Here is a 13,787-nt window from a genome sequence, read left to right on the forward strand (position 1 = left end):
TTAAAATAATTATTTATATAAATATTATATTTAAATTAATAGTATCGTATTACACGACACAACGAGTACAACCAGCCAAACGAGGTCTAAAGGACTGGCTGCTTCGATGTTCTAGAACCTAAAAGCAACGGCGGTCATAATGGATGGCTCCATGTGTTTGGAAATTATTTTTAAATGGTTAATTGTTTAGTTTACTTCCATTATTTGGACCAATTGTGTATATATTTCTTAGTTAAAAGTCGCTACAGAATTCCAATTAGGGGTGCTACTGATCATTCGTTTGATTGGATAATTATAAAAAAGGAAAACTATTCGGCTATCTAATTCATCGTTTATAGCTTAACTATACCCACTTTATCCGATTTGGCCCAACTTGTATATATTTAGTAAGAAATTAAGACAAATTAATTTCCAATTTCTTTTGCAAAATACTTTTTTTTTTTAAGTTCAAGTTCTCTGCACATCTACTTTCTTCTTCTGAGTAGATATTATATAATTTCTTCAGGATTGGGTATAAAATATCAAAAATCGAATTATTGAATTGAATCGAAATTTTTGATAATTTGGTATTCTGTAATTCGATATTCGACGTGGTATTCGGAAGTAAATTTTAAAATTATAATATTCGGATTTAGATTTGGTATGAGACATTAGCAGCATTTGGTATTTTTTCGAATATCGAATTATTTACTTAATAAAGACCATATATCAACATGTCTATTACTCATTAGTATAAGTGCAAAGAGAAAATTAAAGAATAAACATAAACAACCAAAATATATATGTCTTTTAGTTGTATTAATTCGCTTTTCTTAATGTCTTCTTACTTGTTGATCTTCTATTATATCCTGCCTTTATATAAAAACATAAAAATAGTTAGAGAAATTCTATTAAATTTGTATTACAATCGGCTATAACTTTAATACGGTATTACCGAATACTGTATCAAATCAAAGTTTAATTTACCAATTATCAAATTACTGAATTAAAATTTAAAAAATTAATATTTGATATCGACTTTTAACTATCAATTAACGAATTACCAATTCCAAAATTTGCGAATATCGAACGGCCACCCTATTTGCATGTGTTTGCTTTTAAGTGTTTTTAAAGATTCTTAAATCAGCTCCGCATCTGTGTTTTCTAGTTTTCTCAAGTTCATGACGAACAAAATTGATATATAATTTAGTATAACTTTAAGTCATGCGTAAGTTTCAATCGAGGGTGTAATAGTTTTGAAATGAAACTTAGTACATATTTTTAATTAATATAACTACCACTTATAAGTGATAATCAAATTTATATTACATAAAATTAATACTTTACTATTAGTTTTGTCATTTAAAATAGTCAAAGTAGTCCCATAATTTTCCATATGAGTTATTGATCATTTTTTTATATTTAAGAACGCTTATTTCAAACACTAAACAATGACAAAATTGAACCATTTTGAGTAGTTCAAAATCAAAATTGACCTTTTATCCCTGTTCTAGAAGGCTCATTAATGAAAAAAAATATTTTTGAGCTAGTAAACTTGTGGGAGTATATTTTTTATTTACTTGACTAACAGCTATTTTAAACAAGACATATGACAAAGTTATTTTATTTTATATAAGAATAGTTTTGACCTTTTTATCGAATAATTAAAAACAACCTTTTGATTGATTATTGGGCATGATAAAATCATTACATTTTTTTTCTTTTCAAACTGTCAGAATGCTTTTTGGTACCATTATATAATTTACTGCAACAAAAAGAAGAGCTTTATAGAGTATTTAATTCTTTGGTGAGACGTGTGGTCATTAACATTATGTTATGTGTTGTATAAATTTGATTACGATATATACTAAATGTGAAGTACTGTTCAAGTCTAGCAGACTAGCACATGTCTATTCGTTCAGTCAGTAGTGTTGTTGAAATACAAGTAAATTAATGAGGCCGCCATTTGTGATAGTTCTCGATTTTAATTGACCAAATAATAATAATAATTACTCCCTCCGTTTCAAAAAGAATGGTCTGGTTTGACTTGACACGGAATTTAAGAAATTAAAGAAGACTTTTGAATCTATTGGTCCTAAATTAAAGTTATGTCAAATGTACAAAATTGACCTTAATCTTGTGGTCTTAAACATGTCACGTGGAAAGTTAAAAGTAAAATGTTACCAAAAAAGGAAAGAGTTCATTCTTTTTGAAACTGACTAAAAAGGAAAGGAGGTCATTCTTTGTAAAATGGAAGGAGTAATAGATAATAAGAGTATGTGAAAAATGTTAAATGATATAAATAATCAAAAGTGGTTGCAAATGTAGAGAGCAGCCTTGTAGCATCCAATTCTTAAGGAATATAACCATGTGCTAACAGTACCAGGGGATGATTCGAAATTCTTTAACTTTAGCTAGATGTGTCAGGTTAAAACTTTTGAAAATAGAAAAAATATTGTCAATAAGATTTGAGAAAAAAACAGAAAGCCAAATTTGATATAGTAGTACTCCATTAGTTACGGATTAAGTTCAAGTCTCCATAGGTAAGAAATTGTTAATAGGTTGAATTCGTCTCTGTGTTCTTTTATTTACTTCCAACGTCTCCATGGAACTTGGGAGAAAAACACATCCATTCAAATAAATTCCTGTTAGATTGTTTAGCAATCTCCGGCTGACTCCGGCTATGCACAAGTGAAGGAGAATTGGAATAATTGCCTTTTAGCTGCACCACTTCACTCTTCTTAATCTTTTTGCCTTCTTCACCAACGACGTTAACCTGACAGGAAGCCGGTGCATTCTTTTGAACATATTCTCCTATTCCATGTCCCTTCATCACTCGTCTGAAACAAATATAAATAATAATTCACTACGAAAAGTAATTTTGTTTTTGGACGAAGGGTGTTCAATTGACCAGCCTTTAGTGCATGTGGCTCTACCTCTACTCGCAGTTATTGTAAATTAATCAAATTGAGGTGTAACAGAGAAGATGTTTACATGGTGGAAAGTGATCGTTTAGTTCCAATAATGAGGCTGGTAACATTGACAACAGAGATTAGATCAAGTAATGCTTTGCCAGGTGATTTGCTCTCCACAAGTACAGTATCTACTGGTACCTGCAGTCCCCAATTATAAAATGTCAAACTCTGAATTTGATAGTTCATTTCTCAGATAATAACTATTAGTTGATTGACCATATGAAAAATTAACCCCTAAAATCGGGCAATTGGGGATTTTGCAAATAATGTAACTCACTTTGGCATCATTGCATAGGCGGATGTATTTTTCCAAGAGATTCTTCCGCCTGTTGCTCTCTTCATTGATGTAAGCTTGCACCTGCTCTCTGGTCAGTTGGCTACTTGATAACTTGCCAACTTTCAATACAAAATTCAATTTGTTAAACAAGTTGGTCAGCAGGTCCTCTGTTATTTTTGGCTTTTACTTGATTAAATTTCCCCCTTTTTGGCTAAAATTTGTTCAAGAACCATAATTGGAATACAGATGATGCAATGTGCAAAAAAATTATTTACTCTCACCTAACCACTTAATTGACAAAAAGACCAGATACATTGTCCAAACCATAAGTTATGCTTCTTGTCAAGGTAGGCAGCTTTTTAGTTTTGTCGTAAGCTACTACAAGGTTAGACCAGATTTTAGGTTGGCTCACCTTGAGAGAAATTAGGCGTATTCATCAACAATTAGGCATTTGGACATGGATTCGGGATCATGATTTCAAGTTTGTGATTACATACATTTATTTATAAAAGAAACATGGAAATATGCGATTTATCAATGTGGCGCTTTAGGATATTCTGATATCTTATTTATAAAGTATGATTTGCTCATTGGGTAAGATTGTATAAGAATTAGAGAAATTTTTATAGTTTTCACAACTTGAGGGTTTTCATGTTTATGAGAAAAGTACAATTTTAAAAATCCAAATTGCATGTTCAAAATTTGAACTTCAAATCAATCTAATTTCAAATCATGTCTAAACGAACCTAGCACTATTTGATTGCCCTGCATCTTTTAGGGTATCGACCTATAATCACAATTTAGCTTGTATAAGGGTCTGTTTAGGGTTCTAAGGCTTTATTTCCGATTCAAATTAATGTTTATTTTTGTAACAGAACGTTAAATTTCGAATTCATGTGATTGAAAATACTGTTCATGATCTTGAATTCCCTATTTTGCTTGATTTATTGATCATCCTAACTTGACATTCCCCTGTTTTCTTGAATACATCGTTCTAAGATTCTCGAATATGTACTTGCTTTGAGTTTCTATTTATTTTCTATTGGTATCTATGGATTGATCACAAGTCAAAATATGATTTGCTATGAAGGCCTTTGCACTAATCAGGAAACACAGCAGGGATTTGGGAACAATACCACTGTTTTTCTATATTTGCGCGGCTGTTTTGGAAGAAGCATCAAATTCATAAAATTAAAAATGACAAATAAAAGTTACCTGGTGAAGGGATGTAGGTAATGGGAGGAAAAATATGCACAAGGCAAACGCGAATTCCCGGAGAGATGGCATGATCAAGTGCCCATTGAAGAACATACATGTCATTCTTGCCAACTGCTACATAAACATCATTGATCACTCCTCCATCTTTGTTGTTGCCAATCACTTCACTCTTGCTATCTTCTCCGATCTCTTCAATTTCCCAAGACATCTCTTTCTCAATAATGCAAGTAGTGAATTTTACTCTCAGTCCCTCATCTCTACCAGTTCAAAAAGGGAAAAAGCAAATGGTTTAGTGGGGACTGGGTGTAAAGATAAACAATGTGGACTTAATAAAAAGAGAGTAGAAATAGAAGAAGGAAACAAATATTAAAAGCATATGGAATTAACTGAATATGAGGTAAAGAAGCAAAGTCATCGCTATCGAAGACACAAAGTAAGGAAAAAGTTTGGTCCTTTTTTTTTTTCTTTTTCTTTTTTGTCTACATTTGCAGGCTTACTGGACATGTCACATTCTATATGTGCCTTTTGTGTTAAAAATAAAGAAGAGAACTTTGCTTTCTATTTCTCTAGTGAGACATGCCTTTTCCCCTCCTATTTTTTCTCCTTTGGACCGACTTCAGATAGCGATATAAGAGGGAATAAATTGAATCATCTAGTTTCTTTTTAAAGTAATTTTGGACCATACTATGATGTCCTAAAAATGCATGCCAATTGGTAGTACTTACTAGTTACTACCATTTGGATTTTCATTTCCTGCTAGTGAAGTTTTCCACACTAAATATTTCATAACAATGATCTCTCTCATATGCAAGATAACTCAAACATGCTCTTGAAATGCCGAAAATTGTGGTGGGAGTTCGAATTTCTCAGGCAAGATTGTACTATGTAACATGAATGATGATAAGATTTTCATAAGAGAAGTACAAACTTTGTATTTACTGGTCTATCTTCTGTTTGAAGAGCAATACCTTAATCAACCACGCCATCTACTTCAGATATCCCTTGACCGATCTTTTCTGCACACAAAATTCCAGTATGCCATATATTTTTGAAGAATTAACCTATATAGCCGTTCACCCAAATGATTAAACTAACAATAGCCAGCGAATGTACAATATGCGTATAATCATCAATAATCGATGTATACCAACTAGAAAAAATAAACAGTAAATCTGTCCAGCTATTTGTGTGAAGATCCCAGAAAAAAACATCCGAAAAATAGTACTATATGGAACAAGATTGAGAAACAAAAATATCAGCCGAGGCTAATTAGATAGATTAAGATCATAAACATCTTCTGATCATAGCAGTATCCCTGAAACTATTTGGTCTTTAAGCAAAATTCCATGGTTATGCTTAATTTGGAATCAATTAGTGTGAAAATCAGAAAAAAATTGAAGCTTTATCTTCCCTCTGGTTTAGAAATTGGTTTGCTAATTTTCATTTGTCTGTTCCTAAAAATGACCACATGGTTTCCTTGTAAGATTAAATACTTTCAGGATCTTGAACATGATAATCTTACATAGAGAATGTTGGAGGCACATACCTGATGTGGAAGACATCATCACAAAGAGAAGCGGAAGCGTTAGTCGTAAATTGGTTTTTACCTCCTTGCCCTAACTTTATGTTACCACAACCGCGATGGAATTAATGTAGAGAATATGTGGTAACCCTAATGGGTGGAGGGAGGACCAATTTATAGAGGTTATGACTTAATCTGGTACGTCGATCAAGTAACCAATGTACAGACGAGATCTATTCCTTATTAAATATTATTTATGGTATTACTTTGATTCCAAGTAAACTTGGGCCATAAGTAAGAAATAATTAATAATAATTCTTACATTCCTTGGTTTTTCTGAGGACAGGAAAACATAAACATTTTGTCCGTTTGCTAATACATAACCCCCCATCTTTCTTTAACTGTTCATCCAAGTTGTTCTCTTTTTAACTTTGATCAGGTAAACTAGTAAAAAACTCTCAATAGTGCTCTATAGGTGTGCTTGTTACCCCTTTCTTCCAACTGTAAGCCTTTCCTCGTCTCAACTCGGCCTTCACTTTTAAGGCTATCCCATCCTAAGGCATTGTCATGAATAGATCTTATCGACGTCCATGAATCACTGCAATAGATTTTAACCACTAAATTCAAGATGGATTAGTGTGGTTCCTCCACGTTTAAGACACCAGAATATCAAACTACCAAAGTGCTTAAACTATACAACAAAAAGTAATCACCAGTGTTATTCAACAAGTACATCTCCAATTGCTGTCTTCAGCAACCACTTGGCATATATATATATACACTTTATAGCTATTCTTCATCTACTTTCCAAATTGCTAGTCTTGTTCATCTGAGTTTCCACTAAAGTATTCTGTTGAAGCACTTTTAGATACGCAGAGAGACATATTTTGTTGCAAATGTCACACTAACTGATTTTTTTAAACTTCTGAATGATCACAAAGTACTATAACATAGTTATGGGCTATCTAACCAACCACGTTTTTGTTAGAACCATCCACTTGTAGTATATTCTTTAGTAACTGACATCACGAAAAATAATTCTTTGTGCTGGCGCAACTAGAAGCAAATATCAGTAACTCACTGTTCTGTCTTGTTAACAAGAGCTTTGCCAGTTGCATCCATCTATCATTTCACTTAATAACCCACAGCCGAATTTAAAATTTGAAGTTTATGAATTCCTACGGATTGAAAATTACTATAAGTCCCCAAGAGAGAGAGCAGCAAAACTTAACTGATGAGTTCCATTTCTGCCACTAGATTCCCTACACCTGTTTCTTATTTTTTCAAAATAAATATAGGATCTGTGCAAAAGTTACTGGTAGGGGTGTTCACGGGTTGATTTGGATCGGTTATTGGTCAAAATCAAAACTAAACCAACTTAATCGGTTTTAAAATTATCAAAACCAAACCAAACTAAATATAATATACATTTATCGGTTTAGTGATTATCGATTTCGGTTTGGTTTGATTCGGTTATTCGGTTATTAACCATATACAAAAATAAAAGAAACAATTCATTTAAAATATGAAAAAAGTGACAACAATCCATTCTAAACGAAAAATAGTTAGAATGACTTAAATTACTGAACTTTCGATCACTAAATTTACTATTAATAAAGCTTTAAAATTCACTATATTATCCCACAAAAAATTGTCATAGACACTTATATACATGAAATCAATAAGATAAATGTTTTATCTTGGGCATTTTTGCTTTCAATAAGTAAATTATAAAGAAATTTTAATGAAAATATTTATAAGATCTTTAGAATTGTTTATAAAAACAATATATTAAGTAGGGAAAATGCATAAGTACCCCCAGCCTATGCCCGAAATCCCAGAGACACACCTAACCTTTACTAAGGTCCTATTACCCCCCCCCCCGAACTTATTTTATATGTAATATTCTACCCCTTTTTGGCCTACGTGGCACCATCTTGTGGGCCCAGTGCATGTTGACAATTTTTTCAAGGATAGTGCCATGTAGGCCGAAAAGGGATAGAATATTATAGATAAATTAAGTTCAGGGGGGTAATAGGACATTAGTAAAGGTTAGGTGCGTCTCTGGGATTTCGGGCATAGGCTGGGGGATACTTATGCATTTTCCCTATTAAATATGTATATTAATAAAATATATGTATATAATTCCTCGGTTCGGTTTGATTATTTCTTCGGTTTTTTTCGAATAAAACCATAACCAAACCAAATACTATCGGTTTTCAAAAATCTAAAACCAAACCAAACCAAACCCAAATGAAATCGGTTTTATTTTATCGATTTGGTTTGGTTTTTCGGTTTGGATCGGTTTTTATCCAAACCGTGAACACCCCTAGTTACTGGGTTCCCGAAAACTCCCATCCAAAACCCCTAGATCCGCCACTGCAATAAGTGAGTTATAGTCAACCAGCTAGATTAGAGTATCTTGTTGGATCTTGATCGTTGCGGACAAAGCAGATAACAAAAGCTGTAGCAATAGTGGGGTTGGACCGTGGAGTGGACCATGTATCCACTACTACTGCAAATTTCTTCTTCTGTAATGAATGGATGTGCTGATAATAACATCCACTCAACAAAGATATATTCCCATGCTGAAAGCCATCACAAATGTCATAAGTTGATGGCATCATTATCCATAACCATTAATCTCAGTCTTAACTGGTTATTATGGAATAATTGATTCTAAAAATTGATGGATTGTGCAGAGTGCAACAGTAATTTCTCTTTCTTTCTATTATTCGATTAAGAATGGGGCAATAGATACATTGTTTCTAGCTATATTGATTGAAATTTGAAAAAAAGAAAAGAAAAGAAGAAGAAGTAGTATTTGGAGTTTAAGTTGAAAATGTTACTGGGAAGTTGATAGTATATTGTTTGGTTGCTACTTCTGTATTTGAAGTTTATGTTATTTTGCATTCTATCTTACTTAAAATGATAATATGTACCCTCTCCGTTCCTTTTTATTTGTATCATTTTCTATAAATAATTAGATCATAATACTTGTCATTTCATAAAATCAATGCATAAATTATCATATTCTTCCTATTATACCCTTGATAGAGTAGTTACGTAGTCTTGAAAATATATATTTTGACCAACCTAGAAAAACAAATAAGTAATTAATATTCATGAGAGTACTTCATACATTGATTAATTACTCTCTCCATTCACTATTCTATAAAATTCAATTCTGAAAATAAACTAAAAAATTTAAATAGTCATCCAAATGTATTTTAATTTTTGAAATCTAGCATATTCATCATTTATTGAAAAGTTGACTTAAGAAAACATTAAATAAGGGTAGAAGAGTAAAGTTACTTAATTTATTAATATAAGTGCAATCTAAAAATGTGACATATAAAAAAAAACAGAAGAAGTATATAGGACAGGTTTATGTTTGAAATATATTTTTAATGTTAAAATAAAGGCATAATTTCAAAGACCTTCCTTTAGATTTGGGTTAATAACACTAACCTCTCTTGTGATTTACGATATTACACTTCTCTCTCTTATTTTGATTATTCCGTGACGATTCTTTCAATGTTATTTATAAATCAAAAGTGAGATTAGTGTTATCGTATAACAAGTCTCATTTTATGTTGCCATTGGTTTGGTGTGATGGTGATAACATTTTTTTTTTCTCATTTTGTATTTATCTTTTATCTACTTACCATATTTTATTATTTATCTTATCCTTTTTATTGCTCTACTCCGTACCTAATTCTTTTTTAGATTCATTTTTCAAACTGTTGATGTGTAACATTATGTATAGGGGCGGATCTAGGACACCCTTACCCTCTCAGCAAAAATATTATATTATACCCTATATGTAAGGTACTCTTTTTTTTTTTAAGTGTTTAGTGTATATATAAATTTTGAATTAATTGAACACAAGATTGGAAATTGACTTAGTAATTAAGGAATTCAAAATTTACTTCAGATTTCGAGCGTTACATTTTTTTAAAAAAGCGTTGTACAGTAGGAATGTAGGATACATGAAACAATCTTTATCAACCATCCAAACAAAGATAAATTTAATTTTTACTTTATGTGAGATATTATTGGATTTATTATTATTTTCTGAATTACTTTTTCAGTCTCACCAACCAAATGGCCGATGTATACTTTATATAGACACAAAATTCGTTATATTCTAAGCACATAAGTCAGCTCTTCTTAAAACATGACTAAAATTTCCTCTCTCCTTAAATTGCTACTTTTCTTGATATTTGCTGGATGGCTATCTGTTTGGCTTCTCAAGCCCACACAACTATGGACTAAAACTTGGAAGCTTGCAGAAAAAAAGGCATCAGCCTCATTCTTAACCCAATCTGGTCAAGTTCTAATTTCCAAATTCAAATTAATTTATATGTTCATGTACTAGAAGTGTTAATTTAATGACATTTTTTTGTCTTTTGAGGTCTTGCAGGTCTTAATTTTGCGGTCTATACCTTTCCTGTTATTGCTATAGCTATAGTTGGTTTTGTTTACTTGGCACTGAAACAGAAGGAACCAATCAGCAGGTATGTATGCTGCTTTAATATAAGCATAATAGCAACAACATAGGTAGAGTAGAGTGTATGCAAACCTTACCTCTGCGGAATTTGGTTGACAGGAAAGGACGGTCTTCACTATCTGTTCTCTCCAATCCAGTAGTTGTGAATAAGTACATAGGCATTCTGTCTGGTTTTGAAATCCTTGCTGTATGTCTATTCGTCATCTTTCTAGCATGGACATTCTATGTTCGCATCTCCAATGATTTCAAGAAGATGGTACCAATGAAATCATTCACTTTGTCTGTGTAAGTATATATATTCCTATATTCCATGCAAGAAATGATATATATATCATTTGGTAATACTTTCAAACGCGTTTGTTTACAGATGGCAATACAGAGTATTTAGAGTGGCAACTAGGAGTGGTTTATTAGCAGAAGCTTGCTTAGCTCTTCTTCTTCTTCCCATCTTGAGGGGAATGTCAGTATTTCGAATACTTGGCATCCAATTTGAAGCTTCGGTGAGATATCACGTATGGCTTGGGACAGCAATGATATTATTTGGTACATTACATGGTGGAGGTACTTTACTAATATGGGGTATCAAACATCACCTTGGAGATGAGGTAACCTTATGTAATCATTTTGACCATTACTTCATTTTTTCAATTTAGTTCGAACATATGTGTCTATGCTTTGCTACTTACTATCCAAGTCTTTTCTTTGTACGGAGAAAAAAATAGATGTGGAAATGGCAAAAGACAGGGCGTATTTACCTTGCCGGGGAGATTACTCTTCTTACAGGATTGGTCATCTGGATCACATCACTCCCACAGATAAGAAGGAAACGATTCGAGATCTTCTATTACACACATCACTTGTATATAGTTTTCTTGGTTTTTTTCCTGTTTCATACTGGAGATCGCCACTTCTACATGGTTTTGCCTGGTTTTTTTTTGTTTTGCCTAGACAAGATACTCCGAATGATTCAGTCAAGGCCAGAAACGTATATTCTTTCTGCTCGAATCTTTCCTTCCAAAGCCATTGAGTTGACTCTACCAAAAGATCCAAGTACAATATCAGTAATCTCTTTCCAATTTTAAAAAGCTACTGATATGCTTTCGTGGTCCTAAATAATCACGTACTTAACACACTATTTCAGGGTTGACATATGCACCAACAAGCGTGATTTTTATCAAGATTCCAAGGATTTCGAATTTTCAATGGCATCCTTTTAGCATAACTTCTAGCTCGAAAGTAGATAAACACACCATCTCTATTTTGATCAAAGCTGAGGGAAGGTGGACAAGCACTCTCTGTAATATGCTACATTCAAAGCCTGATTCAGAAGCTGGTGAAATGAGGTTCTTTCAAGTAGCAACAGAAGGCCCTTATGGACCTTCATCAATGGACTTTCTGAGGTAACAAAATGATGTTCTTCCACGTTTGTAAATCGAGTTTTCATCTTTTCCCATATATAATTACTTGTTGAATCTTCCGCAGATACGATAGTCTACTTCTAGTTGCGGGTGGAATTGGGGTTACACCATTTTTGAGCATTCTGCAAGAAATTGCCTCTACAAGAAGCAGCAAAAATGTATTACCTGTAAAAATACAGCTTGTCTACACTACAAAAGACTCCCAAGGCATCTGCTTGTTAGATCCAGTTCTACCATATGTTTTCGATGCAGAACAACATTATCTACAACTGAAAGTGTTTGTGACACGTGAACACCAATCCAACAGATCGCTGCGAGAAGTGCTAAACGAGGTCCCAAAAATACAGAACATTCATTTCACCAACAATCGTCCCGGTCATGCAATATATGGACTTGAGAACTTACAATGGATGTCCGTCCTGATTTTGGTGGTGTCTGTTGTTTTCCTAGCATTCCTTATCATCTCCAACCATGTTTTTATCAAGCCTGATAAAAAGTCATCTGAACAGAAAACTGCTACTTCAGTAGTGGATATTCTTCTCATATGCTCGTTTGCATTAGCATTAATATCCGGCACCTTGGTGGCTACCATATGGAGATGGAAGAGGCTAAGAGAAGAAATTCCATCATTTTCTGAAAAAGAAAGTAAAACAATGAAACCAACAGGAGCAAACAGAGTTTTCGATCAACACGAAATCCATTATGGAGCAAGACCAAACTTTAAAGGTATGTACAAAATACATCTTGCTTTGAACAATTTAACTTCCAAACTATTGGCCTTCTAACATGTTGAAAATTTACAGATATCTTTTCCCAACTTGCTAATGAATCCAAAGGATCCAATATTGGCGTCTTCGTTTGTGGGCCTGAGACATTGAAAGAATCGGTAGCAACAACTTGTCAGCTAATCTCTAACGGTTTTCAAAGTGGAGGACAAGATCATAAACCATTTTTCAGCTTTCATTCGTTAAATTTCAGTCTCTAATACTCTTTGTGAACATCCGTCGAGCACATTCTCTACAAATCAACTTAATAAAAATCCGAGTATTACGAAAAGGATTCAATACAAACCTGTTATGAATGTCACCATATATATGATAGTAAAATACTATATTATAAAGTTTGATTAAAAAAAAAAAAGAATTAGAAGTCTGTCAGAAAGCCAAGAGACCACCCCAGACCCTCGAGAGGCCTGAGAACGATCATCTACTGCGCAAGTAAGCCCAAGGACCACACCAAAGCTGTTAGTCACGCTCTAGTCTCATGGCCAAATTTCATCCACCAGACTTGGTTTCCTGTCTCCTTAGAAATCTAGGATACAATGGTACGAGCCTATAGAACAGATCCTGTTCAAGTAAGGTCGTGTCAACTGTTGCGGTTGGAAGCTTTTTCAATGGTTCATTTCTGAGTTCAACTAGCGATGTGGTAGAGCGGGCCGGGACTTCATTCGCTTATAACACAGTGTCATTAACTCGCAAAATCAATGAGATCTGCTCAGATTTTCTCGTCAGCTAATCAATTAACTGAATAGAAAAAAACAAGATTACTTTGTCGTTCTTGGTTTGTATGAAACACAATCGATTGCTGTACATGGAAGTCAATCTTTAAATAGAAATCATCCCAAAAATAGGCATTACACAGTTTTGTTTTACTTAACCATTTCAAAGGTTGACTATGAAACCAAAATCCTCCAGTTAGACATATATCATTATGAAATTCAAGTAATGGATTCATCCAGGATTCTCAACATGCAATGGTGAAAAGAGTAAATATGAGTATCCAGATTGGCAGTAAGTTAGCCCACTTTGGCTCTTCACCGTTATTCCACCGAGGTGAATCTTAATGCGTATAGACGTTTGCTAATTGCCATGGATGTTGACCCTTT

The 13,787-nt window shown here is 33.2% G+C and overlaps 4 protein-coding genes and 1 non-coding gene across 5 annotated transcripts in view; 2 read left to right on the forward strand and 3 right to left on the reverse strand.

Moving 5' to 3' along the window:
* Window positions 1–13,787, reverse strand: part of LOC125857689 (LRR receptor-like serine/threonine-protein kinase RGI3) — a 297,610-nt gene that overhangs the window by 246,303 nt on the left and 37,520 nt on the right. The gene's annotated exons all lie outside the window — the stretch shown is intronic.
* The window catches only part of LOC125857704 (FKBP12-interacting protein of 37 kDa), a 224,029-nt gene that overhangs the window by 186,077 nt on the left and 24,165 nt on the right, over window positions 1–13,787 (forward strand). The window lies entirely within an intron of this gene.
* LOC125857710 (uncharacterized) lies at window positions 2,371–5,573 on the reverse strand. The gene is made up of 5 exons (XM_049537324.1): window positions 5,418–5,573; window positions 4,447–4,706; window positions 3,232–3,350; window positions 2,974–3,092; window positions 2,371–2,819 (listed from the first exon to the last, which is right to left on the reverse strand). The coding sequence occupies exons 2-5, from the start codon at window positions 4,655–4,657 to the stop codon at window positions 2,564–2,566; spliced, it is 705 nt and encodes a 234-aa protein (XP_049393281.1). The 5' UTR covers window positions 4,658–4,706; window positions 5,418–5,573; the 3' UTR covers window positions 2,371–2,563.
* Window positions 10,065–12,941, forward strand: LOC125857692 (ferric reduction oxidase 8, mitochondrial). The gene is made up of 8 exons (XM_049537303.1): window positions 10,065–10,302; window positions 10,398–10,491; window positions 10,584–10,769; window positions 10,852–11,089; window positions 11,207–11,534; window positions 11,626–11,884; window positions 11,967–12,628; window positions 12,706–12,941. The coding sequence occupies exons 1-8, from the start codon at window positions 10,152–10,154 to the stop codon at window positions 12,885–12,887; spliced, it is 2,100 nt and encodes a 699-aa protein (XP_049393260.1). The 5' UTR covers window positions 10,065–10,151; the 3' UTR covers window positions 12,888–12,941.
* Window positions 13,051–13,266, reverse strand: LOC125861060 (small nucleolar RNA U3). The gene has a single exon (XR_007445930.1). It is a non-coding gene; the product is annotated as a small nucleolar RNA U3 (small nucleolar RNA).

The sequence above is a fragment of the Solanum stenotomum genome, chromosome 3 (genome assembly GCF_019186545.1).
Source record: "Solanum stenotomum isolate F172 chromosome 3, ASM1918654v1, whole genome shotgun sequence".
Lineage (NCBI taxonomy): Eukaryota > Viridiplantae > Streptophyta > Magnoliopsida > Solanales > Solanaceae > Solanum > Solanum stenotomum.